This window comes from Hemibagrus wyckioides, linkage group LG26 (genome assembly GCF_019097595.1).
Source record: "Hemibagrus wyckioides isolate EC202008001 linkage group LG26, SWU_Hwy_1.0, whole genome shotgun sequence".
Lineage (NCBI taxonomy): Eukaryota > Metazoa > Chordata > Actinopteri > Siluriformes > Bagridae > Hemibagrus > Hemibagrus wyckioides.
In genome coordinates, this window is record NC_080735.1 from 10,687,616 (window position 1) to 10,714,988 (window position 27,373).

At 42.9% G+C, this 27,373-nt stretch overlaps 3 protein-coding genes across 6 annotated transcripts in view; 1 reads left to right on the forward strand and 2 right to left on the reverse strand.

Moving 5' to 3' along the window:
- pdcd11 (programmed cell death 11) overlaps positions 1–19,241 on the reverse strand; it is a 26,976-nt gene extending 7,735 nt beyond the window's left edge. Inside the window, exons 1-28 of one of the 2 annotated variants that reach the window (XM_058381190.1) lie at positions 19,114–19,241; positions 18,750–18,879; positions 17,069–17,206; positions 16,767–16,934; positions 16,448–16,609; positions 15,560–15,677; positions 15,285–15,460; positions 14,368–14,475; positions 14,063–14,272; positions 13,009–13,133; positions 11,826–11,886; positions 11,586–11,732; positions 11,137–11,388; positions 10,286–10,411; positions 9,963–10,157; positions 8,651–8,821; positions 8,206–8,422; positions 7,721–7,873; positions 7,506–7,618; positions 5,946–6,424; positions 5,028–5,090; positions 4,857–4,953; positions 4,688–4,777; positions 3,204–3,309; positions 2,657–2,834; positions 2,395–2,451; positions 1,570–1,695; positions 1,357–1,479 (exon numbers count right to left, since the gene is read on the reverse strand). In XM_058381190.1, the coding sequence (XP_058237173.1) occupies positions 1,357–1,479; positions 1,570–1,695; positions 2,395–2,451; positions 2,657–2,834; positions 3,204–3,309; positions 4,688–4,777; positions 4,857–4,953; positions 5,028–5,090; positions 5,946–6,424; positions 7,506–7,618; positions 7,721–7,873; positions 8,206–8,422; positions 8,651–8,821; positions 9,963–10,157; positions 10,286–10,411; positions 11,137–11,388; positions 11,586–11,732; positions 11,826–11,886; positions 13,009–13,133; positions 14,063–14,272; positions 14,368–14,475; positions 15,285–15,460; positions 15,560–15,677; positions 16,448–16,609; positions 16,767–16,934; positions 17,069–17,206; positions 18,750–18,860 (4,070 nt within the window). In that variant the 5' untranslated portion in view covers positions 18,861–18,879; positions 19,114–19,241. The remainder of the gene's footprint in view (positions 1–1,356; positions 1,480–1,569; positions 1,696–2,394; positions 2,452–2,656; positions 2,835–3,203; positions 3,310–4,687; positions 4,778–4,856; positions 4,954–5,027; positions 5,091–5,945; positions 6,425–7,505; positions 7,619–7,720; positions 7,874–8,205; positions 8,423–8,650; positions 8,822–9,962; positions 10,158–10,285; positions 10,412–11,136; positions 11,389–11,585; positions 11,733–11,825; positions 11,887–13,008; positions 13,134–14,062; positions 14,273–14,367; positions 14,476–15,284; positions 15,461–15,559; positions 15,678–16,447; positions 16,610–16,766; positions 16,935–17,068; positions 17,207–18,749; positions 18,880–19,113) is intronic. The other variant, XM_058381191.1, reaches the window with a different exon arrangement.
- An 80-nt stretch (positions 19,242–19,321) lies between these two features.
- Positions 19,322–20,901, forward strand: atp5md (ATP synthase membrane subunit k). 2 transcript variants are annotated; one of them, XM_058381196.1, is made up of 4 exons: positions 19,322–19,463; positions 19,834–19,929; positions 20,612–20,713; positions 20,800–20,901. In XM_058381196.1, exons 2-3 carry the CDS (start codon positions 19,843–19,845, stop codon positions 20,699–20,701), a joined length of 177 nt encoding a protein of 58 aa, XP_058237179.1. In that variant the 5' UTR covers positions 19,322–19,463; positions 19,834–19,842; the 3' UTR covers positions 20,702–20,713; positions 20,800–20,901. The 2 variants fall into 2 exon arrangements, with proteins under 2 accessions (XP_058237179.1, XP_058237180.1); XM_058381197.1 differs by having other exon boundaries at positions 19,341–19,463; positions 19,839–19,929.
- On the reverse strand, positions 20,891–27,373 carry taf5 (TAF5 RNA polymerase II, TATA box binding protein (TBP)-associated factor). 2 transcript variants are annotated; one of them, XM_058381193.1, is made up of 11 exons: positions 26,952–27,373; positions 25,782–26,007; positions 24,888–25,203; positions 24,192–24,355; positions 23,905–24,040; positions 23,436–23,556; positions 22,950–23,079; positions 22,559–22,723; positions 22,273–22,450; positions 21,564–21,741; positions 20,891–21,388 (listed from the first exon to the last, which is right to left on the reverse strand). In XM_058381193.1, the coding sequence occupies exons 1-11, from the start codon at positions 27,325–27,327 to the stop codon at positions 21,171–21,173; spliced, it is 2,208 nt and encodes a 735-aa protein (XP_058237176.1). In that variant the 5' UTR covers positions 27,328–27,373; the 3' UTR covers positions 20,891–21,170. The 2 variants fall into 2 exon arrangements, with proteins under 2 accessions (XP_058237176.1, XP_058237175.1); XM_058381192.1 differs by having other exon boundaries at positions 25,782–26,013; positions 26,952–27,370.

Below are 27,373 nucleotides of genomic sequence, written 5' to 3' on the forward strand. Positions count from 1 at the left end.
GAATAAAGCATGAAAATATCTTGAGCTTGTGTTCAGCCTTATTTCAGGCATTTAACCAAAAACCCATAAAGAAACACTGAATTCAGGACAATCGAACAGGAAGTGCAAATAATTCTGGGTTTCAGGGCAACAGTACACTCTCTCTCTGTTTCTTTCTCTCTCTCTCTCTCTCTCTCTCTGTCTTCGCCCCTCTCTCTCTCTCTCTCTCTCTTTTTCCCTGTCGCTCTCTCTCTCTGTCTCTGTGTGTGTCTTTCTGCCCCTCTCCATCGGTCTTTGTCTTTCTCTCTGTCTGTCTGTCCCTCTCTCTCTGTTGCTCTCTCTCTGACTCACTCTCTCTCTCTGTGTCTCTCTTTCTGTTGCTATCTCTCTGACTCACTCTCTCTCTGAAGTTGATTACAGAATGTTGTATTTCTTCACCTTATTTTCTAAAGGTTACATTTTCTCTATTTAATCACACTGTGTTGTAGAGCTGCATTTGACAGGAAATGATTTTATGATTTAAGGAAATGACTTTATCGTCCTGTAATGATGTTTGATCAAGTCTACACTCAAATGTTCTTCAAAATGTTCCCTCGGTATTGAGACATTTGGTTGTTTGTGTGCAGACACTGCCTTTAAGCAAGCACTCGTACTCAGAGGTTCACCTCCGTGATGCGTCGAGACATGCCTGCTTTCATCCGAGTAGAATTTTGAGTAGTATTTGACTAGTCAGGCACATCCTCCAGAGCAACTCCGACTTTCACAAGCCATGTGAAACGGATATGATTAAAGCCTGGGATCTAATCTGTTATCGAGCCGCGTCACGCAGTTCGGTGAAAAGGCGACATGTTGTTACAGGTTAGATAAAGTGTACATTCGAGAGAAATATTACAACTGCGAGATGGAAGGAACTTGGAAGATGTGGCAATTTGAGCGTGTCAGAAAGAGATGAGAAGATGACATGAAGAGAGGAAGAGAAAGACATTTGTAGGTGATGGGGAAATCTTGGTTTACAGGAAGCCAGCGTGCAAAGTGTGAAGAGGAGATGTAATACGCTGCCAAGGCTGAGAGTTAGAGAGAAGACGGCTTGCTGAGTTCTGAGTTCTGATCGATTCTGAGCAAATGGAGGGAGTTTGAGCTGATGCCAGTGTGGAGGAAGCTGCAGTAATCACTGGAAAAATGGCTGAAAAGACTCGATGGGGTGTAAGGTCTAAGACCATGACTGGGTTGTGAGGGATGAAGATGGAGGGCTAGGAAGTTTGTCAGGTTTTGAAAAAAATATAAATAAATCAGAGACCCATCAAACCTGGTTTCTTCAGTAAACATGAACACAAACAGATCAAAAGACCCATTATAGTATAATCTGTGCAGACTTACTGGAGAACTTTGGTGGTCAGCAGTGCATTCTGGGAGACGTGTTCGGGGAACAGGTCGGGGTCGACTGCAAAGTAGTTTGTGGCGTGTTGGAACAGGACTCTTCCCGTGACTGACCTGGATAAACTTTTACCAATAAACAAAAAAACAAACAAACATCATTACTACGCCATGGAGGATCAAAAACCAACAGAATCCTTATTAAATCTTTAGTACCTCACGAAGATGCCCTTTTCTCCAACGTTCTTTACGTAACCTCGGATGATCTGTCCCTCCTGGAGATCTGAGACGGAGCTGATGTCCACGTCTTTCACGTCTGGCAAAGCTTTACCAGAGCGGATCCTGCGTAGATTCAGAGGATAAATTCAACATTCAACAGAGCAGTATGGCTTTCTAGAACTTTCTATTCCTGAACCGTCCGTCGAAAGAACACACCATTATTTCAATTATTTATTATTTTATTATTTAATTAGCTTCCAGTTTAAAGAGCTGCTTATTTCTGAGGTAGCTATTGCGGTTTAGATTAAACAAATAAACATAACTTCAATGATGGTGGGATGTGAGTTTCACCCACTGGAGGGGGGGAAAAAAAAAAATAAAAAAAATAAAAAAACAACAACCAAAAAAAAAAAAAAACCCCAAACAAAACATAAAAAAACAAAAATAAAAACAAAATAAAACAATAAATACAAATAAATAGATAAACAAAAACTGATGAATAAACAAAAATAAATAAAAAACCAAACAAAATAAAACAATAAATAGATAAACAAAAAGTCATAAATAAACAAAAAAAAAACAAAAAAAACAAAAAAACAAAATAAAACAATAAATACAAAAATTTGATAATCAAAACCTGATGAATAAACAAAAATAAATAAAAAAAAAACAACAAAAAAATTAACACATTAAAAAAACAAAAACCCAAACAAAACAACCAAAAAACCCCAACAATAAACAAACTATAAATAAAAATAAACTTAAAAAAAAAAAGCAAAACAAAAAACCTTTGAACCACTTAGTAGCGTTGCTGTAACACACCTGGATGTACGTAGAGACACGTGGAACTTTCCGTCTTTTTCACCAACAACACAGCATCTGAAGATACAAGCAAAAAATTAAAACTTTGGCTTATAAACCTACAAAGAACCTCCTTTTTATCTCATTTTTTTCCTTCGTCTTTCTGTATATTGTGCTTTTGATGTAGTCTGGAGTCGTTATTTTAACAATATCACTTGAGCTCATGATGATGGACTCTCTGTTGTGTGATTTAGTTCTAATCCAGAAACACAGACACTCGTACCTGACCACCTGGCCTTCTTTGTACTGCTCAAACGGAGCGTCCACGTATTCGTCTGATAAATCGGTTATCCGTGCCAAGCCGGAATTCCCGAATGGCAGATTCAGAATCAGGCCCATGTGGGGGATAATTTTCCACACCATGCCCATGGTAACGACCCCCTTCTCGAGAGTGTGTGTCCCTATGGAAACACAGGAAACCATGAGATCACTCGAGGGAGCCATTTATTGTGCGTCATGATCACAGCAGGATGTGTGTGTGTGTGTGTGTTCAGTACATGACTCAGCAAAGTAAAAGAGCACACTGGGAAAGAGGGAACGCCGGTGTTGGCCGGCAGAGCGGAATACCGTGGATCCAAAATCAATTTTAAGTTTTTTTTTTTTTTTTTTTTTTAAAGTATCCGTTACTGCAAGGTCAGCTATATCTAAGACTCAAACTGCATTCTGCTATTACTGTGTAAGAGCATGAGATAATGATTTATCTTTTTAAAAGCAGATCATGTTTTATTAACACCGCTAATCCTTTAAAGGTATCTGCTTGCCAATGTTACCTATAAAGGAAAGTTTGAGCTGGTTTGGCCTTTTAGGGTTGATCTTGACGACCTTTGCGGAGACACACTGGCCATGTTTGAAGAGCTTTTGTGGGTGTTTTGCCTCCTGGGAGAGAAAGCAGGAAAAGAGAGAGAGAAAAAAATACAACATTAGGAGTCATTCTGTTTAACCACAAATCAAGTCCAGACACAGCATTCCAAACCACGTGCAAATTCCGGCCTTGTTCGTTCATTCGTTAGCATGAAACGTGTCTGGAATTTACAACCCCAAAATTCAGCAAGAATTCATTCAAGAATTCATTTTTCAAACCACTATCTCCTTCACGGTATTTTAAACTGCGTGGAAACCAAAGTGAAAGTAAGAAGACGACAAATGATCTGCAGTCATCATACACCGATCAGGCATAACATTATGACCACCTGCCTAATATTGTGTCGGTCCCTATTTTGCTGTCAGAACAGCCCTGACCTGTCAAGACATGGACTCCACTAGATACCTGACGGTTGTGCTGTGGTATCTGGCACCAAGATGTTAGCAGCAGATCCAAGGACTTACAGGACTTGAAGGATAGTTTTATTTAGATACTGACCACTGCAGACCGGGAACACCCCACAAGACCTGCAGTTTTGGAGACACTCTGATCCAGTCGTCTAGACATCACAATTCTGTCAAACTCGCTCAAATCCTTACACTTGCCCATTTTCCCTGCTTCTAACACATCAACCTTGAGGACAAAATGTTCACTCGCTGCCTAATATATCCCACCCACTAACAGGTGCCATGATGAGGAGATCATCAGTCTTATTCACGGCACCTGTCAGTGGTCATAATGTTATGCCTGATTGGTGTTCTGTATATTTCTTTAGTGAACAAGCATTTATATAATAATGCATGTATTTTAATAATCAGGGATAAACAGCTACAGATACCAGTCACTCTGACTGAGGCAGTATTAACAGTGCCAGACGGGCTGGTTTGGATATTTGTTTTTAGATCTTTATCTAAACTTTGCACAGAATGATGAAACATCTAAAAAAAACATCCAGTGAACTGACAGTGCTGCCAAAAGAGGTCAGAGGAGAACAGCCAGACCGGTTTAAGCTGGCTAACTCAAATAGTCAGCGTTTACATCCGTGTTGAGCAGAAAACCATATCACCATGTCAAAACCTTGAGATGGATGAACAACAAAGTACGCAGGTTCTACTAGTGAACCTCTAAGAACCTGAATCTGAGGCTAGCATGTGAACAGGCTCCACGAGGTAGAGATTATTTTCTTAAATCATTACCCGTACTAACATGATAACTGTTTCGTGGTTACAATTTGTCATTTGTTTTTACCCCAGGGATTGAAAAATAGCCCCAGGAGCACTGAACATCCTGTTTCTCTGGAAACTGTGTGCGCTTAGGCATCATTTTTACTCATCAGCAACTAGCATGGTATGTGAGCTGTGATTTCTAATCAAGTCATAATCTAGTACTCACTTTAGGTTTAGTGATCATAGCCAGCAGGTCCACAGATCCAAAAAGGTTCGGAGCCACAACAGTCTGAAGGCACTTGGACTCGGAAAGGTACTGCACGAAAGAAACAAAATGTTACAGGATACTGCCTTTTTGTTTAAAACCGTGACATTTACATGATCATGATGCTTACTTTAGATACATAGCACATGATCTCCTGTCCAGGTTTATAGCTCTGTGGGTCAGGCTTGTTCTCCAGCGAGGCGAGTGTCGCGCTGTCGTTCAGTTTACTGAAAGAAAGCTGTATTAATGTAGGGAAGCTGATAAATAAACCATGATACAGAGCTAACTTTCTTTTATGTACCTGGGGAGAAGCGTGAGCTCAGGCTGAGAGTAGACAAAGTTGGGGTGGCTGATGGGGAGAAACCTGCAGAGCAAAAACAAGCACGTGATCACTATTTTTATTCAGACATTCATTTTTGTTTATAGTAGTTATCCTATAGAGGGTCAAGTCTCCTGCTGCGCTCTCTTTCCTGCAGCCAGGGTTCGATTCCCAGGCAGGAAGCTAATTAATTAATTAATTAATTAAGCCTTTATTTGTCACATATACATTACAGCACCGTGAAATTCTTTTCTTCGCATCTTGGGGTCAGAGCGCAGGGTCAACTATGATACAGTGCCCCTGGAACAGAGAGGGTTAAGGGCCTTGCTCAAGGGCCCAACAGTGGCAACTTGGTGGTGCTGAGGCTTGAACCCCTGATCTTCCGGTCAATGACCACTTGAGCCACCACCGCCCACAGGTTTTCGCATATCCCAGCTTATTAGGAAGTTGGGGTCAGAGCGCAGGGTCAGCCATGATACGGTGCCCCTGGAGCAAGAAGGGTTAAGGGCCTTGCTCAAGGACCCAACAGCAGTAGCTTGGCAGTACTGGGGCTCGAACCCTCAGTGTCGGTCCCAAGCCTGGATAAAATGGGTGGGTTGTGACAAGGGCATCCGGCGTAAGAAATCAAGAAATCGAAACATGCGGACCAAATGATCTGCTGTGGCAACCCCAAACAAGGAGCAGCCAAAACAACAACAATAACATCCTATAGATGGTCACAGGGAGCCTTGAGGTTATTCCAGTGGACTCGGGATACAAGGCACAATTACACACAGACAATTTACAGATGTGTCTTTGGAATGATGGAGGAAACCAGGAGGAAACCCCCATCTACATGTGTGCAAGACACATATGATGTCCACTAAGCCTCCATAATCATGATAAAAAAAAAGGCCATACCTGTGGCTGTGGCTCTCACGAGCACCGATGATCCTGCCCTCAACTTCAGTCCCGACCTTCAGGGCCGACGTGGGGAATCCTCCAACTTTGGGTGATTCACTGATCTCAGAAACGTGCACGTTTCCCGTGACTCCATCCGGCATCGTCACGAGTACACACAAAGGTTTGATGGTTTTAATCTTCGCCGTCACAACGTCCCCGATCTTGTATTTGTGTTCTTCGCCTCTGATCCGAGGCATGCTGCTTTTCACTTGTTTAACTACGAGGGCTCGTCCGCCCAGATGTTCACAACACGGGTCGGTTACGCTCACGGTTATTTTACGACCCACGGTCAGCTTTTCCGATTCAGGGGGGAATGTTTCGTTTAGGTGGGCGGTTGCGGAAATCACAGTCAGGTGACCGGTGTCGCCCAATGAGATTATGGCAAAGTCTTTGTCCATGTACTGGACTGTAGCGGTGTGCTGGGAGTCAGTGTTCAACTGTAACAGGAAACAAGTTCAAAATTGTATATTAGTATGTAGTGTGAACGTTTTAATAAATCCAGAGCTTCAGAAAACCTGCTTCAATCTATCCAACTAGTAATAACCTAATACCCCATGACATGGACTCCTGTCTGAGCCTGCCTGCACTCATACACCTAAACTAATACCCCAGGGCAAACACTACACCCAGAAAACACATCTCTGCCTCAACTATTTCTTTCTTTCTTGAGCTCAAAGGTACAGCTTCTGTATTACTAACATAAATATTTAAAAAAAATGTTAAATTAGATTAAACTCCATCTGCATTTATAAAACCTGCACATGTATTTATTTGGCATTTCATTAATATAAATCAACTATACAGTAAACCTGTTAAAGCTGCTGTTTGTACGTTTTCAAGGTATTCCTAGACCTGAACAATCACTTATACATTTAAAGCTACTTTAGAAAAACTACACTATGTTGCCAAAAGTTTCGGGACACCCCTCCAAATCATTGAATTCAGGTGTTGTTTTTCAGGGCCCCTTAGTTCCAGTGAAAGGAACTCTTAATGCTTCAGCATACCAAGACATTTTGGACAATTTCATGCTCCCAACTTCGTGGGAACAGTTTGGGGATGACCGCTTCCTGTTCCAACATGACTGCACACCAGTACACAAAGCAAGGTCCATAAAGACATGGATGAGTGAGTTTGGTGTGGAGGAACTTCACAGAGTCCTGACCTCAACCTGATAGAACACTTTTGGGATGAATTCGAGTGGAGACTGTGAGGCAGGCCTTCTCGTCCATCATCAGTGCCTGACCTCACAAATGTGCTTCTAGTGGAAGGGTCAGAAATTCCCATAAACAAACTCCTAAACCTTGTGGAAAACTTCACAGAAGATATGAAGCTGTTATAGCTGTAAAGGGCGGGTCAACTCCATATTACATTCATGTGCATGTAAAAGCAGACGTCCAAAAACTTTTGGGAATACAGTGTAGGATATGCAAAATTGTGCATGCAAGCTTCTGTTTACATTTTTCTGGTCCAGAAATGATTATCACCGCATGTTAAATATCCGTTGCTATTTCTACTCACCATTTTCTTCTTCACCGTCAGACTGGGCAGGAGAGACACGTGTACTTCAGAGGTCAAAAAGTCAACATGAAGCACTACAGCAGTCACCTGATTGCCTGGAGTGGTGTTGACATCTACAAACAGTCCAACATCCACAACCGAACTGTTAGTCAAAGCTTTCAGGGTCACAATAAACACATCCACAGTGTGTCTTAGGTATTTGATATTAGACTGACCCGTTACATGGTATTTGGAGGCCAGCACTGTGACGCAGCTGAGCTGATCTGAGGTCAGGATAACCGAGTCGTCCTCTTTAGTCATGTCGACGGTCATTTTCAGTTTGTCCCCAAGAGACACAGAGGAGAGCTGCTGCAGTATGTCCGAGTCACCTGGAGGGAAAAGGGGAGCAAGAACATCTATAAACTGTAATAAAAAACAATACATGGCAATGTTTTTTTAGAAAAGAGACTCATCTGAATACTATAATAAAACACACAGAAGCATTTATATGTAAAATATGAGCAAAACTTTTAAGATTTAAGTACTAAATTATGAAATTGGAACTAAGGGGTCAAGCCCAACCCCTGAATTCAGTGATTTGGAGGGGTGTCCCAAAACTTTTGGCAATATTGTGTATCATCATCTAGAAGACTATAAGCAAAAAGCTGTGATCTGATGATACAAACTAATTTCCATTCACTTTCATTCACTTGTCTCTTACCTCTCGTGGTCATTGAGTCGTACACGGACATCCTTTCGTGCTGACCCTGGATCAGTCTGGCCTGAGCGTCGCTCTCTGACCAGTTAACCAACTCCGACACTTTCAGGCTGATCAAAAACCGCTGCTTCTCCTCATCCAAGTTGGTCACCTTGGCCAGAACCGTCTGACCTATCGCAAACACTCCTGCAGTGTCTGTGATGAACTTATCACTCATGGCCTATAAGGCAGATTGAAATAATGCATCAGCTTCACTTTATGTTTTCATTCTGTGGTTTGCGGAATTAATTAATTAATAAATTAAACAAAAATAAATAAATAAATAAAATAAACTATTGATTTTAAATAAATAAATAAAACAAACAAATAAAATAAATAAACAAATGCATAAATAAATAAAAATAAATATATATATATTTATTATATTAATAACTAAATAAAGACTCACAGATTTGGGTGCGAGGCCAAACAGGCCGTGAGGGAAGTCGACAAAGACGCCGTAGGACATGATGTTCTTCACCCAGCCCATCATCACCATCCCCACCTGCAGCTCTGAGAAAGATGAAACCAAGTTTTCTACCTCTAGAGCCGCAACCAGCGAGGGCTTTTTACTGAGAATCTGAATGACCTGGTTAAGGAACAAAGGATTACAGGAAGCGCTCTCCTAGTTTCTCATCTTGGTGGTCATGTGACATGAGCTGTGTCAGGAAAACGGCAATATCTTTAGCTAGGCATGTGTTCGCATTAAATTGTGAACATTTTTGCAAGACGACACAAAAAAGATGCACTACTTTCAGCCCTCCCTCACTCCAGCAGAGGGCTTAAGGGTTTCTATTGAGTTGGAAAAATAAAGCTTAGATGAATGGATGGATCGATAAACAAACATTTAGCAGGATACTCTGCCAGATTCAGAATCAATCAGAATGAAACACACACTCCAGGCACCAGGAAGCAGTGTAAAGGCAGCAAAAACAACCTTAGAGTGAAAGACTCAAGAATCGAATGATACCGAATCATCAGAAAACGAGAAGCGGATTTGGAAAGCCAGGAAAGTTTCAATCTCTCAAGTGGATTTTGAGTCTGGGAAATTACACATTGCTATGGAGTTATTTTTAGGGATCAGTCATAAAGTCGAGATCCTCGTATACACCAGATCAGGCATAACATTATGACCACCTGCCTAATATTATGTTGGTCCCCCTTTTGCTGCCAAAACAGCCCTGACCCATCATGAACTGTGTATTCTGACATCTTTCTATCAGAACCAGTATTAACTTCTTCAGCAGTTTGAGCAACAGTAGCTCATCTGTTGGATCGGATCACACGGGCCAGCCTTCACTCCCCATGTGCATCAATGTGCCTTGGCCACCCATGACCCTGTCGCGGGTTCACCACTGTTCCTTCCTTGGACCACTTTTGATAGATACTGACCACTGCAGACCGGGAACACCCCACAAGAGCTGCAGTTTTGGAGATGCTCTGATCCAGTCGTCTAGCCGTCACAATTTGGCCCTTCGTCAAACTCGCTCAAATCCTTACACTTGTTCATTTTTCCTGCTTCTAACACATCAACTTTGAGGACAAAATGTTCACTTGCTTCAATTATACATCAGTGCAGCTTTCAGAAGTTGTTGAGATGAAGGAACCAGACGTTTCGGACACGCCCACTATTCACCGGACGAAACAGCTCATTAGTTATAATTACGTCATCATTTAACTCAACACTCCCTTCACATCCTCACTGAAACAAAAGAGGATACGATGCTTTCCTTGTTTCTGCGCAGGCACACAACATTGGAAATGGTGTCTCCCTCCCGGAGCCCCGCCCACAGCAGAGAGCAGTTGGTCACATGGTCAGAGAGGTGCCCCTTGGGAAGCAGAGCCGGCGTTTCTTCTGGGAGAATAGACACTTCAAGACCGGTCTGGGATTTCTTCTGTACAATCACTTCCACTTTCTGAAGAAGGAAAAATAATCACACCACTGACGCCAGGTCCTGCAGCTACACGTAAACATAGTTTAACCGTGTCACATTCATAAGCTCTTCCTCGAGAAAAACAACAAGAAGGTTCTGTGATACTCGACCTTTCCGAATTCAAAGTCGAACTTGAGACTTCGGACCTTCTCGATGTCGCTCTGAGTCACTGCTTTAAAGGACAGGAGAAGTTTCTCCTTCTCAGGGTTACATTTAAGCACTTTGGCTTTCACCACCTGTTCAATAATGCAGAAAAAAGAACAAAAACAAGAAACCGTCGCAGGTCAAAGAGAAATATTATTCACATGGAAAACTGACTAGATGATTAAACAAACCGTTCAGCCTAGTGCTCTGTTAATTTTTTAATCAGCAATCAAACAACATCCACTCTTCAGCATTTGGAAGGTTTTTTTGGGTCATTTTTATGGTCCAATTTTTGTACACTTATGTTGTCGAAAGTATTGGGACACCCCTCTCCAAATCAGGAGAGGGGTTGGGCTTGACCCCTTAGTTCCAGTGAAGGGAACTCTTAATGCTTCAACATACCAAGACATTTTGGATAATTTCATGCTCCCAACTTTGTGGGAACAGTTTGGGGATGACTACTTCCTGTTCCAACATGACAGTCCAACCCCTGAATTCAATGATTTGGAGGGGTTGCAATATAGTATAATGTTGCTGTTTTTCCCCAAACATTTAGTTTATAATATTAACATTGCATGCACTATTTCTGGTGCGTTAGCTTTCCATATTCCCTCAACAGCGACAAAATTTTTTAAAGCTGTACATCAATCGCATTATACAACAGGTAAGTGTATAATGCAAAGTCTGGAGCCTGGGATTTCCAGATTCGTGCATGAAGCTGATCACATGATCAGCACACAGTTTAGTTCAAGAGTTTTACAGTTCTACAGTATGTTTAAATAAAAAAACAAGATGCCAATAAAAGCAGTTTTCTAACCTGTCCTATGTAAAAAAGACTCTGCGGGTGGTCAGTGGTCTCCGAGGTCAGCTCAGACGTTGGCACCAGGCCCTTAACCTCACCGAAGAACCTTACGATGCAGCCGAAATCCTTGATGCAGACGATGAAGCCGTGGGAGACCAGACCCACACGAGCGTCCTTGTATGTCAGGAAAAGAGGAAGTGGAGTCTCCATCAGAGCTTTTTTCCTGCTCAGGGTGAGCTTTTTATTTTGGTAGTCCACTGATAAAACCTGGAGATAAATCAGAAGCGTGAGATGTTCCAAAGTATTAGGCAAGAATTCATTCGTGTTACATGTATACATATTAATACAGGTCATGCTTAACTCTGATCATAAACATGTTTACGATTATGGGGAAATTTTATTTCAGTAAGCTGAGCTGACATTAGAGCGAGAGCTTTAATATAAACCCATGGAGAGGAACTCACTTTACATTTGATCCTCATGCCTTCCTTGTACTTTTTTTCAGGGTTGGTGAGGATGATGTCCGCCAGGTGAATTCTGGGAACGAGGCCTTTAATGTGTTCTGAGATTTTGACGTGCATGCCGTACTTTTCCAAGCTCTGCACCGTGCCCTGAAAACACACACACACACACACACACACGAGTGAGAACATTCCGTTTACAGTGAGAGGAGATGATAACATGGCAGGTACAGGGTTCCTCACCTCTACCGTCTGCCCTGGTTTAATATCTTGATAGTTGAAGAAGGGCATTTCGATGACGGCTCTGTAAGACAAGGAAATGATCCAAAATGAAAAATATAATCTTTAAACTGTAAAGCGTTTATGCTTTACAGAACAGTGCATGTCCACTATGTACACTGGCCCATGCATGCAGACGGACACACTGACACACTCCAAAATACTGACCCACACAGGAGGACTAATACACTGAAACACGCACAATTGGACTGACACACTGACCTATATACACAAACACACCCCAACACAATACCCATAAACACAAAGGACACACATACACACACCCGGGACACATACAGGGGAAACACAGACACACAGACAAACACAGGTCTCACACACACAGGGGACACATACACACTGGACACACACACGGGACACATACAGGGGAGACACACACAGACACACACATACAGACAAACACAGGTCTCACACACACACAGGACACACATACACACAGGGGACACACACATACACACACCCGGGACACATACAGGGGAGACACACACACACAGGGGATGGACACACACAAACACAGGTCTCACACACACACAGGACACACACACATACACACACCCGGGACACATACAGGGGAGACACACACACACAGGGGATGGACACACACAAACACAGGTCTCACACACACACACAGGACACACACACACACCCGGGACACATACAGGGGAGACACACACACACACAGGGGATGGACACACACAAACACAGGGGACACACACATACACACACCCGGGACACATACAGGGGAGACACACACACACAGGGGATGGACACACACAAACACAGGTCTCACACACACACAGGACACACACACATACACACACCCGGGACACATACAGGGGAGACACACACACACAGGGGATGGACACACACAAACACAGGTCTCACACACACACACACACACCCGGGACACATACAGGGGAGACACACACACACAGGGGATGGACACACACAAACACAGGTCTCACACACACACACACACCCGGGACACATACAGGGGAGACACACACACACACAGGGGATGGACACACACAAACACAGGTCTCACACACACACGCACACACACACAGTGGCGCACACAGGGGACACACCCACACACAGGACACACACAGACAGATGGGGACACACTCACTTGCGCAGTGTGGCTATGTGGATCTGCTCCAGTGGGCTGTAGTCTATTACTCTCAGCGTGTGTTCCGGCTGAGCGAGGAGACGGTTCGGGTTAAATTCCTCCTTGGAGTCTTTTAGATGGCTTTTCTGAGAGACAGACAATGAGAAAAATATTGATGCACAAGAAAAGACCCTAACATTTACGCTTCCATGTGTAATGAGCTTTCAGGTGCAGACAGTCCCACTCCTACACCTGGTCCTACAGACCTGTGACGCCATGTGCAGGACACTCATATGATAAATCTGTCTTTTCCTAACATTTAACCCATTCAGAATAGTCCAAAATAAACTTATTAATTAAATGATTAATATTCACTTGTGTCTTAATATCATTAGCTATTACTGAGCATAGAGCTTATTTTTAGTTTATGTTGGTCTTATTTACGTACGCTGTGTTGTAGACTTCAGAGATTCAGAAAACAATTAAAAAAAAGAAAATGTCTTTTTTTGCTATTACAGTGAGAACATACACTAAATGTTAGTAAAAAAATAAAGATAAAAATTAATAATAAAATTAATTAATTAACTGATTAAATTACACTTACAAACATTATATACAGAAAATTGGACAAATATGATGAGGAGCTTGTGAGATTAATTAATTATTTTTAATTGATTATTTAATTTAATTTATTTATAAAAATCTCACAAGCTATGTGTCATATTTGTCCAATTTTCTGTATATAAATGTCTATAAATGCTTGAAATATTGCACCAGTCTAACTTCAGGTCTCTAACCCATGAACTGGTTCAGTTTACTGCTGCACTAGTTCTGGTTTAACTGGTCAGGAAGGACTGGATTGGTCAACGGGACAGACTTCCCTGCTCCTCAAGCCATCAGTGTTTAACACACAGCACTTTATTATTACAGGATGCAGAATTGATATTTTAAAGGTGATACACTCAGAACAGAGTCAAGGAAAGAAGGCTATGATTTGGAAAAGTCCCCAAAAACACACCTCGCAGCGGCTGCATGTGGGCGGAGCTTAGTGTTGGTGCTGCTTGGTGATACTCACGTGCACGAAGGCCGTGGTCCCGTCTGGCAGCTCCATCACGGCTCCGGAGTGGTGGTGTACAGCGGCCATCTTACATCCCTTCAGCACCTCCCCTATTCGCTCACTCGTTACGGTGTCCAACATGCCGCCCCCTGGTGATAGGAGGTGGCTGCGCAGAGAAAGACCCACCAGCCGAGACGCCGGGTCCACATACAGGACACGAGCTTTCACCTGAGAGCAGGATTTAAACATTTAAATGTTGTGAAATGGATTAGACTAAAACAAGTTGTTTTTCTATTAAGACTAAGACTTTTGTGGACTCTTACCTCGTCCCCGACATTGTAAGTGGACAGTTTATCTGGGTCGATGTGCATGAAATCCACCAGGCCGGTATAATTTGAGAGGAACGTTACTAACAGGCCGTGAGTCGTCACCTGTGAAAAGAAAAGGAAATTCAGGTGAGTAAAGGATGATCTGTTACAGAGGTGATCACTTTTACAGTTCAGCTGCAGCAGTTAGGAGATCAGACCCCTTGCTTTGGTGTTACTGAAGATTTCTGAAATCTAAAGCTACAGTTTTTATAAAGCTACATCACATCTATTTATTTCAGTTAATTACAGAGGATACATACATACACTGACCAGGCATAACTTTATGACCAACTGCCTAATATTGTATTAGTCCACCTTTTGCTGCCAAAACAGCCCTGACCCGTCATGCACTGTGTATTCGGACACCTTTCTCTCAGAACCAGCATTAACTTCTTCAGCAGTTTGAGCAACAGTAGCTCGTCTGTTGGATCGGATCACACGGGCTAGCCTTCACTCCCCATGTGCATCAATGAGCCTTGGCCTCCCATGACCCTGTCGCCGGATCACCACTGTTCCTTCCTTGGACCACTTTTGATAGATACTGACCACTGCAGACCGGGAACACCCCACAAGAGCTGCAGTTTTGGAGATGCTCTGATCCAGTCGTCTAGCCATCACAATTTGGTCCTCGTCAAACTCACTCAAATCCTTACGCTTGTCCATTTTTCCTGCTTCTAACACATCAACTTTGAGGACAAAATGTTCACTTGCTCCCTAATATATCCCACCCACTAACAGGTGCCATGATGAGGAGATCATCAGTGTTATTCACTTCACCTGTCCCTGCTCATAATGTTATGCCTGATCACTGTATATATGATGAGTTGCATTGTGTTTGTGAGGTAAAACCTGCCAATAATCTCCTGTGTTACCTTCTTGATGCAGGCTTGGACCAGCAGCCCAGGTAAGAGGTTACTCAATGTCCATCCATGCTGCGTCTCTGCACAAGTGTGATTAACAACCATAGGATTGACAGAAAGCCGAACCACCCGTCCCTCGTTCTTCACCTCCTCCAGCTTGGCCATCACGTACTGACCCACCTTCAGATCTGAGAAACAAAAAAACAATGTTTGTTACGCTTCTATATTTATGATAATAGAATCCTAAAGGTTGATTGACTTTGATTTTAGATTTATTTACTTTTTACCTTTTTTAGTTGTCTCACTTTCATCCTTCGCTTTGGGCAGAAAAGCTTTTGTTCCGCTCACTCCGATGTCTATCAGGTAACCGTGATCCTCAATGCTCTCCACACAGCCACTGAGAGTCTACAAACACACAGAAGAATCCGTCCATCACTCCGTCGCTCTCTCTATTCATCCACTTATCACTCATTTCTCAATAAAAGGTATTCAAACCCCCATTGACTTAACAACAAAATGATAAATAGGCATGTTCTCTCTCTTCTCCAAGTTCTATTACCGTGTTCTCTCCTATCCCAACTTCTTATTTCCTTATTAGTTTTCCCCTTCTTTACTCTCTTCTCTTCTCTCTTCCTCCACTCCTCTTCTCTTCTCCTCCTCCTCCTCTCCTCACACCCCCCCCTCTTCTCTTCTTTTCTCTGCTTTCCTCTCTCCTCTCCTCATCTCTTCTTTCCTTGTTTCTCTCCTTCCCTCCTCTTTTCTCTTTTCTCCTCCTCTCTCATCTCCCTTCTCTGCTTTCCTCTCTTCTCTTTCCTCTTTATCTAATCTTCTCTCCCCTCTTCACTTTTCCACTTTTATCTCCTCCTCCTCTCTTTTCTCTTCTCTGCTCTCCTCTTATCCTCCTCTCCTCTCCCCTTCTCTTTCCTATCTATCTGATCGTCTCTCGTCTTTTCCTTTCTTGTCTTCTCCTCATCTCCTCTCTTCTCCTTACATCCACCTCCAATTTTCTCTCTCTATCTCTCCATCTCTCTACATCTCTCACATCCAGTGCACCAGTAATATTTCCAGTGATATTTCATGCACAAGATCATGTCACTGTTCTCATTGGAATAAACCACATCATTTCTCCCATATTTAGTTTGAAATATTTAAAAAGTAACATGAGCGTTTCTCACCATGCCTGCTTTCAGAGAGCTGGAGTTCAGCTCCTTGTTGACGTCTTTCGGGTTGATGGACAGTTTGAGACAGACAAAGCCCTCTTTGGACAGATCCAGCGTCGTCACCACGCACCTGACCAGCTGCCCCGGGGTGAGGAGGTGGGAAGGAGAGACAAGATCCTGTACAGGGATAAACCAGGCAACAAAAAGAAAGAAATATCAACATTATTAATATTAGTATTATAAACTTGAGGTCATCGAGTGTTGTAGTGATATTTATTATAACACTGTAATTACAACCCGGATCTTAGAGAGAACAAAATCTTGCCCTAATTACCTCGAGGTCTGTCCCAGAGTCCAGTGCGCTGCTCAGGATCTTCGTGTAGGCATCGCAAATGCTAGAGATGGGCATGTAACCTTTCAGCCCACTTGGGAGACCAAGTACAACCTCAAAGTTTAAGAGCTCCCTCACACAGCCGAGCATCACCGTGCCCAGCTTCAGATTCTGATAGAGGAGGAATAAAAAAAGTAGCACAGGGGGATGTAAAATTTCTGAGTAGCCCACTAGTTCTGCACATGTCAAGGTGGTCAAACGACAGCAAAGTCCTTTGCATGATCAGGAGCCCGGTCAGCTCTTACCTTCATATGCAGAATCTCCACGCTGGATGTTGTGTTCAGCTTCAGTCCGCCTTCAGTTTTCTGCCTTTTGGTCGGCTTTTCATCTTCATGCTTGCTCGCAGCTTTCTTCTTCTTCTTCTTGACTTCTGGCTGCCGAGTCTGTGAGGTATTAATAATAACCACGTTTAGACCCGAACCTTTTATACGTCATAATGTGACTTAAGGAAAACCGGAAAATATGGCAATGCATGTTAGACTACAACCAACGGATCAGCATTAGTGAAAGCAGAGGACTTTACATTCTGTAGACAAATCAATACACTGCACCATTGCAGCTTTACAGAGGAACTACAATAAAACCTACACATACACCAGCACTAAAGTCGTAGCTCAGTGGTTAAGATGCTGGACTTGTGACCAAAAGGCTGTGGGTTCAAATCCCACAAGTGCCAGTGCTAAGCTTTTGGCTTTCACTTTAATGCATTATCTTTTAATAGAACTGAGAGGAAAAAAAAGTTATAAAGTGAGCACATATAGACATGTGTAACACATCTGGATAAAGCATGACTCGGGCATTATAAAGTACTTTGAGTCTTGCATGAACACTGTAAATGATGTGGATCCTGTGCAGATTTAAAGCCCCATGAAATGTGTTAACACTGCATTTAAAGCCCCAGATGTAAACACTGACAATGTGCAGAAACAAAAAAAAATCGTATAAAATAATAGTAATACAATTTCTCACGAAAAAAACCCCAAATATTTACACACAACACATTTCATTTCATTCTCTGAGTAATAAGCCGAACTCCTTCTGTTTCCCACTTGTGTTATAAACAAGGAACAAACACACAGCAGTGTGTGCTGCTATAGTAAAATAATCAATAACAGTCCTACTGTTGCATCAAGTGTTTTATTCCTCTTACACTTACACCGATAATCAAATAGATTATAGAATAAAGCTGAGTTTGCTCCTTCTCATCCAAGCCTGAAGAAGTTTCGTCATTTTATTTTATTGATTTGGTGAGAATGAGTGTGTGTGGTTGTCTGTCTATATATGTGGCCCTGTGATGGACTGGCGACCTGTCCAGGGTGTACCCCTGCCTTTCGCACAATGTGTGCAGGGATAGGCTCCAGCAGATCCACATTGACCCTAATTAGGAATAAAGCAGGTATCGACAATGGATGGATGTTTTGGTGAGTTTTTGCAATTGGAGAAGACTCCAGACCACCCTGTAGTGTGTCCACTTAGAGAGGGTCTCGACAGGAAAAACCAGAAACCAGAGTTTTACAACTTTACACTGCAGACGCCTTCCAACGCAGCTAAATAAACGTCTCGTCAGAACACACGTTTTTTTTATTCCAAATCTTCATCTTGCAGTTCTTTCGGTCAGTTTACACGAACGTTACTGTGTTAAAAAAGAACAACCCATTCATACAGAGCTGCTGTTCTAGAAAATTCATCAACGCAATCCGACCAATCAGGCTCGAGGATTCTAGAAAATTCATCAACGCTCAAGGATTCAGAGATGTCAAGGAAAAACCCTTTATATTTGGCGACACAGTTTCAGGTGGATGATTGATATGATCTGATTAAGAAGGCTATGAACTGTGTCAGAGAGGTAATTTTGGGAAATCATTCGGGGGAGAAAAAAAACAGTTTATGGAAGTTTCTTCATCATCATCATCAGGCATGGCTTACCTCAAACAGATTGTCCACTTCCACACGAAACTTGGGAGTTTTAGATGTTTTCTGCTCGGATGGTTTCTTGACTGGGCCACCACGAGGGAAATCCTCCTCCACTGACGCCATGGTGCTTCAACACAAATATCTACACAGATAACAGTAATCAAAAAGAAGCCTCCATTGAGAACCGCAATGTTTATGGACACTATAACAGATCAGATCGTCTGAAAGCAGAGGACTGTAATTTCAATGCAAGTCATCAACATGCCCCTCTACTACACCGTTACAGCAACTACACTGAAGACCTGAGCATGCGCAATCGAGGACTTAACGAGGAGCATGGAAGCTAAAATACAGTGATATACTTCGAGTCACTTACATTCTCCAAACCCGATCGCTTTTAATATCTCCTTTATCTTCTACCGCATTTCCCACCTACAAAAACTCACACGTTCTTCTCAACAGCGTGCCATGTTTGTGACCCGGAAACAAACAAGCCAAGCAGACCTAATGCAAAAGTACATGAAAAATGACCAATAGGAGAACCGGGTTCGTGTGATAGACGGTAGAACGTGTTAGGAGAACCTTCCAGGCTGGACCTATCACGAGCGCTTATTTCAGCCGGTCACGTGTAAGGGGCGAGACTTCCGGTTTGTTCACTCGCGTAGCTTCACGGCCTCTCGTATTGAAGGACACCGGTTCAGTGCGGGAACAGGTTCAATCTGCAAGGTGATCAAGTTTATATCTCGAGCGAATATTTCATAAATGTGTCTTTTGCGGTTTTTATAGCTCGCTGGAAATGATTAAATGACGTTAAAGGAGGATAATAACGCGTGTCGCGTGCGTAGCACACAGTGCTGCTAGCATGTTAGCATTGTAGCTAAACTGGATCCGTGGGAAACTAATATAGAGCTTTTTACGGTTTTAATTATTAAAGTCGCTGAGTTTTAATAAGCGAGGATGTGATATTAATGTTAGATAGTGGAGAGAACAGATGTATGTAGTTTATCCAGCTCCTGATCTTGGCATGTGTTGGTCTGTGGGTTATTATTATTTTCTGTTGAGAGTTATTAACGTGAATATGGAACATGTTTTAAAGTTCAGCATCATGGCTGGTCACGACTCCGGCACACATCACCAGTTCACCGGCATCGCCAAGTACTTCAACTCCTACACCATCACAGGAAGGAGGAATGTAAGTCATGACCTTCTCAATGAAGCTGATTTAATAAAACACTGCAGGACGGGCTGCTGCGGGAAAATCATCAGCTATGAGCTGCTGTGTGTGTGTGTGTGTGTGTGTGAGACATTAATACCACAAACATTATTATTTTACAATTTTGATTTTTCATTTATTAATAAATGACTGGCATGTGTCAAAGCATGTCACTAGAGCATGCATTACATCTAGAATATTGTATTTTTTTGTTACGCGCACACAAGCTGTTTCTACTCAGGGCAAGGCGAGCGGGCGAGCTTTACTCTTAGGGCAAGGCGAGCGGGCAATGTGAGCGGGCGATCGTTACACTGGGGCAATGTGAATGGGCGATCTTTACTGTGGGGGCAGGGCAAGCGGACTGTCTTTACTATGGGGCAGGGGAAGTGGGCGATCTTTACTCTGGGGGCAGGGGGAGCAAGTGGTCAGATATGTCAAGGCCACATTCATTAACCTAGAAGAATAATGGGTCATGGTTGTTATGGTTTAAAAAATATTTTGGGAAAAGACTACGAACTAAAAGTCCTGTGCACTCGTCTATCCTGAAACCTTCACATTTTACCAATACATTGTATTTACTGTAATAATCCCACTGACTGAATGTGTTTTCAGCATTAAGAGTAATCGGGAAATGTTTTCTTTAATAATTGCTTTCCTGTAGTGTGTCTTGGCCACATATGCCAGCATCGCTGCCATTATCCTGTTCTTCAAACTGAAGCCCAAGAAGGAGAAGGCTGTAACGGCGAGCTAATGTTTTCTAAAGGTACACTCCTGGCTTTTATTTCAAACACTTTAAGATGATTAGAAGACTGGCCCTATACTCATATTTTTCTTTTTTCCCCCCCTTAGGTTTTGTGCTTTTTGCTGTACAGGATGAAGATTCAGTAACCAGTTGTCTCGAGTCACAATGTTAAAAAATAAAACTTATTCCAAACTCCAAAACACTGAAAAGATGTTTTATTTACATAATTATAAAAGACTGTACAGTTCAGGAGGCCGGGGACACAAACCTGTATGGCAGTGGAGTGTAAAGTAAGCGACATTAAGTAGGTCTGTAGAACTGATGGTAATACACACATGGTTAAGTTCATAAGGTTCAGTTGCTTCACTTTAATATCCTAATAATAAACAAGGTGCAGTCGAGCAACACGGATCCTTCCAGCTCTTCCGCGGGCAGTGCTGCATGATTTGGTGATGGGAGCGGTGGGGTTGTACTGGGATCACTGGGAGGTGTACGCCCCGGCGGCCAGTAGCAGGTTGCGTCTGGTGAAGTGGACGTGGATGACTGCGGTGGCTTTGGTCAGATACGTTCCCAGTAATAACTCCTGAGAGTTGTCGGGTAAGTGAATGTGACCCGTGGCTGCTGTGAAATCGTCCGTTTCCACGTCATCGATGGCTCTGGTGACGTCCCACAGCCGGACAGTGTTGTCCATGGAGCCTGCAGTGAGGAGAGGATAGGATAGGAATAGGATTTATATAAATGATGGTCCAGAAACATTTATTATAGAATATCACAAAACAGATCTTCCCTACACTTCTATTCATTGTAACCCAGCCTCACTTTCCAGAGAGAAACTGTTCTCTAATAGACACATGTATAAGACTAAACACACCTGACGCAAGGATTTCTCCATCTCTGCTGAACTTGAGCGCGTAGACGGTGTCACTGTGGCCCTTCAAATCTCCAATCATGAGTCCGTGACCGATGTCCCACAGCAGAACTCGGCCGTCGGTTGAGCCAGAAGCCAGGAACTTACCACTGGGTGAGAATGCCAGCGAGTGGATGGGTCCCTACAAGGGGAGGAAATATTTTAATGGAGAGGAAAATAAACCCCCACAAACACTTTGAAGGGGTTTGTACTTTCAGGTGCGAGGAGGAGTATGAAAATGTCTTTCAGAGCTGCCATAACAACTGATAACAGGAACTTACTATAACTGGTTACTTAGTTAACTATAAAAGCATGATCTCAGTTATTTATTCTATTATTTAAAATCAACTCTGGTGGATTATTTTCCTTTATCAGCATCTCAGATACTATGAACACCCAAAGAAATAACACCAATATACAAACACATCTAACAGAAACCTTTAAGCTTTTTCTTCACTCTACTTTCCCCATAATCTGAAACTTTTACATATCAAACCTTTCAGAAAAGAGTTGTCCCTCTGCATGAATATTAACTTCAGGTAGGATGTCGTAATGTTTCGGATGGTAACCTAGTCATTATTCGTTTGCTATACATGTGGAAAATATTTTACAAAGCCATGCAGATCCCTTCTTCTTGGCGATATTACCGTTAGAGCTCTAGCAGAAATCCTACCTTGTGTCCAGTAAAAATACGGACGCAGTTGCCGTTCAGGACGTCCCAGAGGCGCACGGTGCGATCGGCTGAGCCCGTGGCCAGGTAATTAGAGTTCGGGTGGAAGCGGGTACAGGTGACGTCAGAGAGATGGCCGGCGAATATACGGAGGGGCTGGTGATGGTCAGTGGCCCACAATCTGCAGAGAAAACATCAGACAAGATCGTTTAATATGGAGGATGAAATAAAAAAATTCAACAACATGGCATCTTCAAATTTACATTCACCCCAAATCAGACTCTCTTACCGAGCCACTCGGTCATGTCCTCCAGATACAAAGTAGTATCCATGTGGGGAGAACTGAGTGTCCCACACTGGGTAATTGTGTCCCTTATACGCTACTAGACAGGTAAAGGTCTGTAAGCTCCACAGCCTGATGGTGCCGTCTTCTGAACTCGACAACAGATAATTCCTGACAGACAAACGGTCAAGAGATGTGTGTCAATATCACAAACACCACCAGGAACCCCATTAGAAATACTCTTGCTTGCTGTGGTAGAACAAAAACACTTCAGGGTGTGCTGTTACAGAGAAATAATCACTTCAGTACCCACTTGTGGATTATTTTCCTACACCAGTACACCCAGTCATACTTAATGGAAACAGCGAGGGGTTTTCTGTTCAGCTGCTACTCTGACCTGTCTGGACTGAAGCTGACGGCGTACACTGGCCCGCTGTGGCCGTACAGGATCTTGGACTCGCTGGCTGTTTTTTCATCCATGATCCTTTCTAGCACGTCGTCCGACTCCTTTTCTATGAGACTGAGTTCTGAAAGAAAGAAAAGTTCATTAATAAGCCACACGTACATTACAGCACAGTGGAATTCTTTTCTTTGCATATCCCTGCTGAGGAAGTTGGGGTCAGTGTGCAGGCTTATCTATGATACAGAACCCCTGGAGCAGTGAGGGTTAAGGGCCTTGCTCAATTGCCCAACAGTGGAAGCTTGGCAGAGGGGCTTGAACCCTGATCCTCCAATCAACAACTCAGAGCCTTAACCACTTGAGCTACCACTGTCCCCGCAAAAAATATATATATTTCACAGCTAAACACACTAACTGATTATGACTATGAGAGTTTCAGATCAACAAAACACTGATCAGTACGTCGATGAAGCTCAAGCTCACCTGCTGAGGATTTGACCTTGCGGAGTTTCTTGGGTGTGACGCTCCAGATGCGCACTGTGGAATCGGCGAAGCCTCCTGCTATCAGACTCGAGTCATCTGTAACGTCCACTGCTGTCAGACCCTAACATCAGATATCCGATATCAGTTTAGCAACTAATATGACTGAGTGGTCTTAATGGTCACTTTGTAATGCTTACACATTAAGACTTCTTTCATAGCTATAAATAAAGTGATAAGAAGTTTTTGTTTCTTAGTGACACTCCATTTTTGAGATGAGATAAATTCAGAACTTGGGAATAAACAGAGGAGAATAAACAGATACTGTTTATTCCTTATATAATTTATGCTATATTATTTAGTTTAGATCTCCACATATTCATTATCATCACTAAAGTTTCAATTGTGGATAAAGGCCGACTTTATTCCTAATGAAACATTACTTTATGTGTATGATCCACTGTGATCGTACCTGGTAAGCGTTGAGGAATGTGTAGAAGCATATCGAGGGCAGTGTCTCAGGGCCGAGACGAAGCCTCTTTGTGGCCTCTTTCATGTACATGATTTTGTCCAGTTTATCAGAGTCCTTCAGTTCTGGTAGAGGAATCCTACACAACAAGCCATACAGTAAAAAAACGATCAGATGTACCGTGCAGCCTGTGTTACTGTTATCCGATCAATCGCAATAAATTCTGAATACGACGGAAATTCAGTCCATCACACGTAATACAGCTCACGAAGCCGAAGCCCGAGTCACACCTGTTTTGTTGTGGAGCATTGGGGTCCTGCTTCTTGCTTTTTGAACCCATGCTGTCCTTCTTGGGTTTCTTCTTCTTGGGTTTGCCTTCTTCGTTCTCGGCCTCTTCGTCTTCATCGTCGAGAGGGACCTCGATCTCTGGCTCCTTCAGCAGTCCGTAATACACCTGCATGACAAACAAAACAGAAAAGTGATTGTTGCAGCCAAAAATGCTTAATTTTACGATGCACCTTCTAGAGTTTTATGTGTTTTTTGCAGAAAGCTACTTGAACTGGTGAAATTGCAAGCACAGTTTTCTTCTTATAAACTCCTATCAGTGAAGACGCATGTGTGATTAATTTCTACTATATCTGTTCTCATGTTTGACGCACATGACTGGAAGACGTCTATGGATGAGGTGATGTTGAAAACTCTGCACAATCTGCACAGGAACTGTCAATAGTGAATCATTTTAACCTGACTTCATGCAGGAATAATAATTAAACCCCGTTTTGAATTACAGTTTAGAGCTAATTACATGGAAACTAGTGTTGTAATATATATTTCTGCCTCCCTTTGGCAAACTAGAGCATGCAGATACACACATGATGTAGAATTGAGCACTGTTTTAAAAAGAAAACAAAACCTCATAACATATATGCAATCTTATAGGTTAATTAATCTTATCTACTTAATAACACGGCATTCTCTTCGCTCACCTTGGCTTTGTTGGCCTCTCGGACGGCTTCTCCGGCCAGGCTGCCGGACGTGCTGTCGATCTGACTCTTGCTGCGTGGCATGCCATCGAAGATGTCGATGTAGAGGTGCTCCTGGATGATGTTCCAGATCTGGTTGTTCTGCCTCTCCTGAAGGTGCCGCTTCAGCAGCTGGTAGGAGTCGCGGGAAATGCGCAGCACGAAGCGACTCGTGCGGAAATCCAGCAGCGTCTCGTTGCCCTTCATGTGCTCCTTCTTGGTGAGGCCGGAGAGCACACGCAGATCGTCCTGGTAGTAGCATTCCTGGTCACCGCTGAACCTGAAATGAGACGCAGGAATTTTGGGACATGAATTTAATATATTAGTTGGAACACTTCAGTAAAAAATATCATCAAAGGCTAGGTTCAATCGACTCGGAATCATCAATAAAATGCAGTAGTGTTATTTCAATGCCAGTCAGAGAAAGCAGGCTAAAAAGCTAGAAAAAACATTTAACTTGCAGATGTTTTTTGACACCTGCACCTACATGACATGATAGACTAGAAACTTTAATACACAAGAATAAGAATCACACTTGTTTGCTTTCCCATAGCCTGTATGAACACACTTATATAATAACATCATGGGAGCTATTTATTCAACACTGGCTTTAATTCTTTCACTTAGTTTCTGGGCAACTTCAGTTGTTACTTTCTTAGTGATCTAGATAACAGATTTATGATTTGTCCACCTCTGTACAAGTACATGACGTCGCATTCTGAACGCTAAGCTTCTATAAGAGGTCAATGTTTAATCTTTGTCCAAACAGCTGATGACGTACATCCGTAAACTAAGCAGAAAGACATTTTGCACATCTAAGTAACTGTGTATTCCCTGTCCAATCATTTCGAGACTCACTTTTCGAAAAACGCCTTGGCTTCAGTTTCATGGTTGTTGTAAACCAGCTCCAGGTACATGTGCACGAAGAGAGGGTAGAAGAGCTGCGACAGCTCGGCCCTGTGGCAGTCCAGCACTGACTCGATGAACTTCTTCAGCCCACTGTAGTACACCTGATACAGTGAAGGATCCCCCTGCTGGCTGTATGCTGAGAGGACAACACTGACATCTGGCTGGTCTTCTCCACCTGTAGCTGACACACCAATGAAAGTGAGATGTTTATTCCTTTTATTCTGATCAATGACTAGACTTCTGGTGGTCCAGCGGCAGGACCTCGCTATCTCATTGCCGTGGCCCGGGTTCAATTCCCAGGCAAGGAGATAACCCAGCCAGTGAAGAGTTAACTCTCAGTGCCGGTTCTAAGCCCGGATTAAATGGGAGGGTTGCATCAGGAAGGGCATCCGGCGTAAAACCTGTGCCAAATCGAAACATGCGGACCAAATGATCCACTGTGGCGACCCCAAAACAGGGAGCAGCTGAAAGAACAACATCATTCTGATAAATGACTGAATGTCAGATTTGGATATATCCAAAACAACACTTCTGCAGCCAGCCTTAGGATGTATTACTGGGATACCGGGAATCAATACTGGATCGAAACCATATCAGATGTGATTTTTTAACCCGATCCACTAATGCTGTGTTACTTGCACTGAACCTCTGACCCGAACTCAAGCCTCAAGGCATAACTGAAAGAAAACCTTGTTTGTTTGCTGTGATGATTGTGTTATCAATGACACACCAATACACAGAGATCTGATAATGAGGTTGCATCTTTAGTACATCGAATAAAACTACAGAATTGTGTCGAAAATATGGCACACGAATCTTAAAAAGGCGATCACAACTTCTTGAATTCTTTTTAAGACTTAAGTAGACGATGCATTTCGTGAACTGTTGTTGTTGTTTTTGTATATTCAACATAACCTACGACAAGATCACAGGGATGTTTTCAAATCTATCGCTGCACCCTATACACACATATATATATATATATATATATATATATATATATATATATATATAAATAAATATATATATATATATACACATCTACAGCTTCTGCACCCTAGCTAGTGCACTACGTGTCAAGTGACCGATTTACGACACAGCCTCCAGTTTGAAGCCCACCTTTAGCCGGAGCGCTGCTTTGGGAAGACACACGGCTGAGGAGGGAGCTAGTGTCTCCAGGCCCGCTGTTCAGCCCCGGGGTTGTAGCTTCTGCCCCGCGCTCCTCCTCTGCCTCGTCCTGCAGTCCTGCCTCGCGCCGCAGGATATCCACCGACTCCGTTAGGTTGTTCCTCCTCAGGAACTGCAGCACGGCGAGTAAAGTTTGCTGCTGCTCCTCTGTTTTCGGCGCTACGGCAGGAGGAGGTGGGTGCAGCGACGAGGGCAGCGTCCCGCTCATTATTCCCGGCAGGTTTGCTCCCGACTCGTCGCTCAGAATGTCGGGTTTTGTCTCTTTCTCGCTCTCGATGTCGCTCGGTCCGTCATGTACGGCCGCCATTTTGCCCCGACGCGGAACACAACATCGGCGTGATGACGCAGCGAGG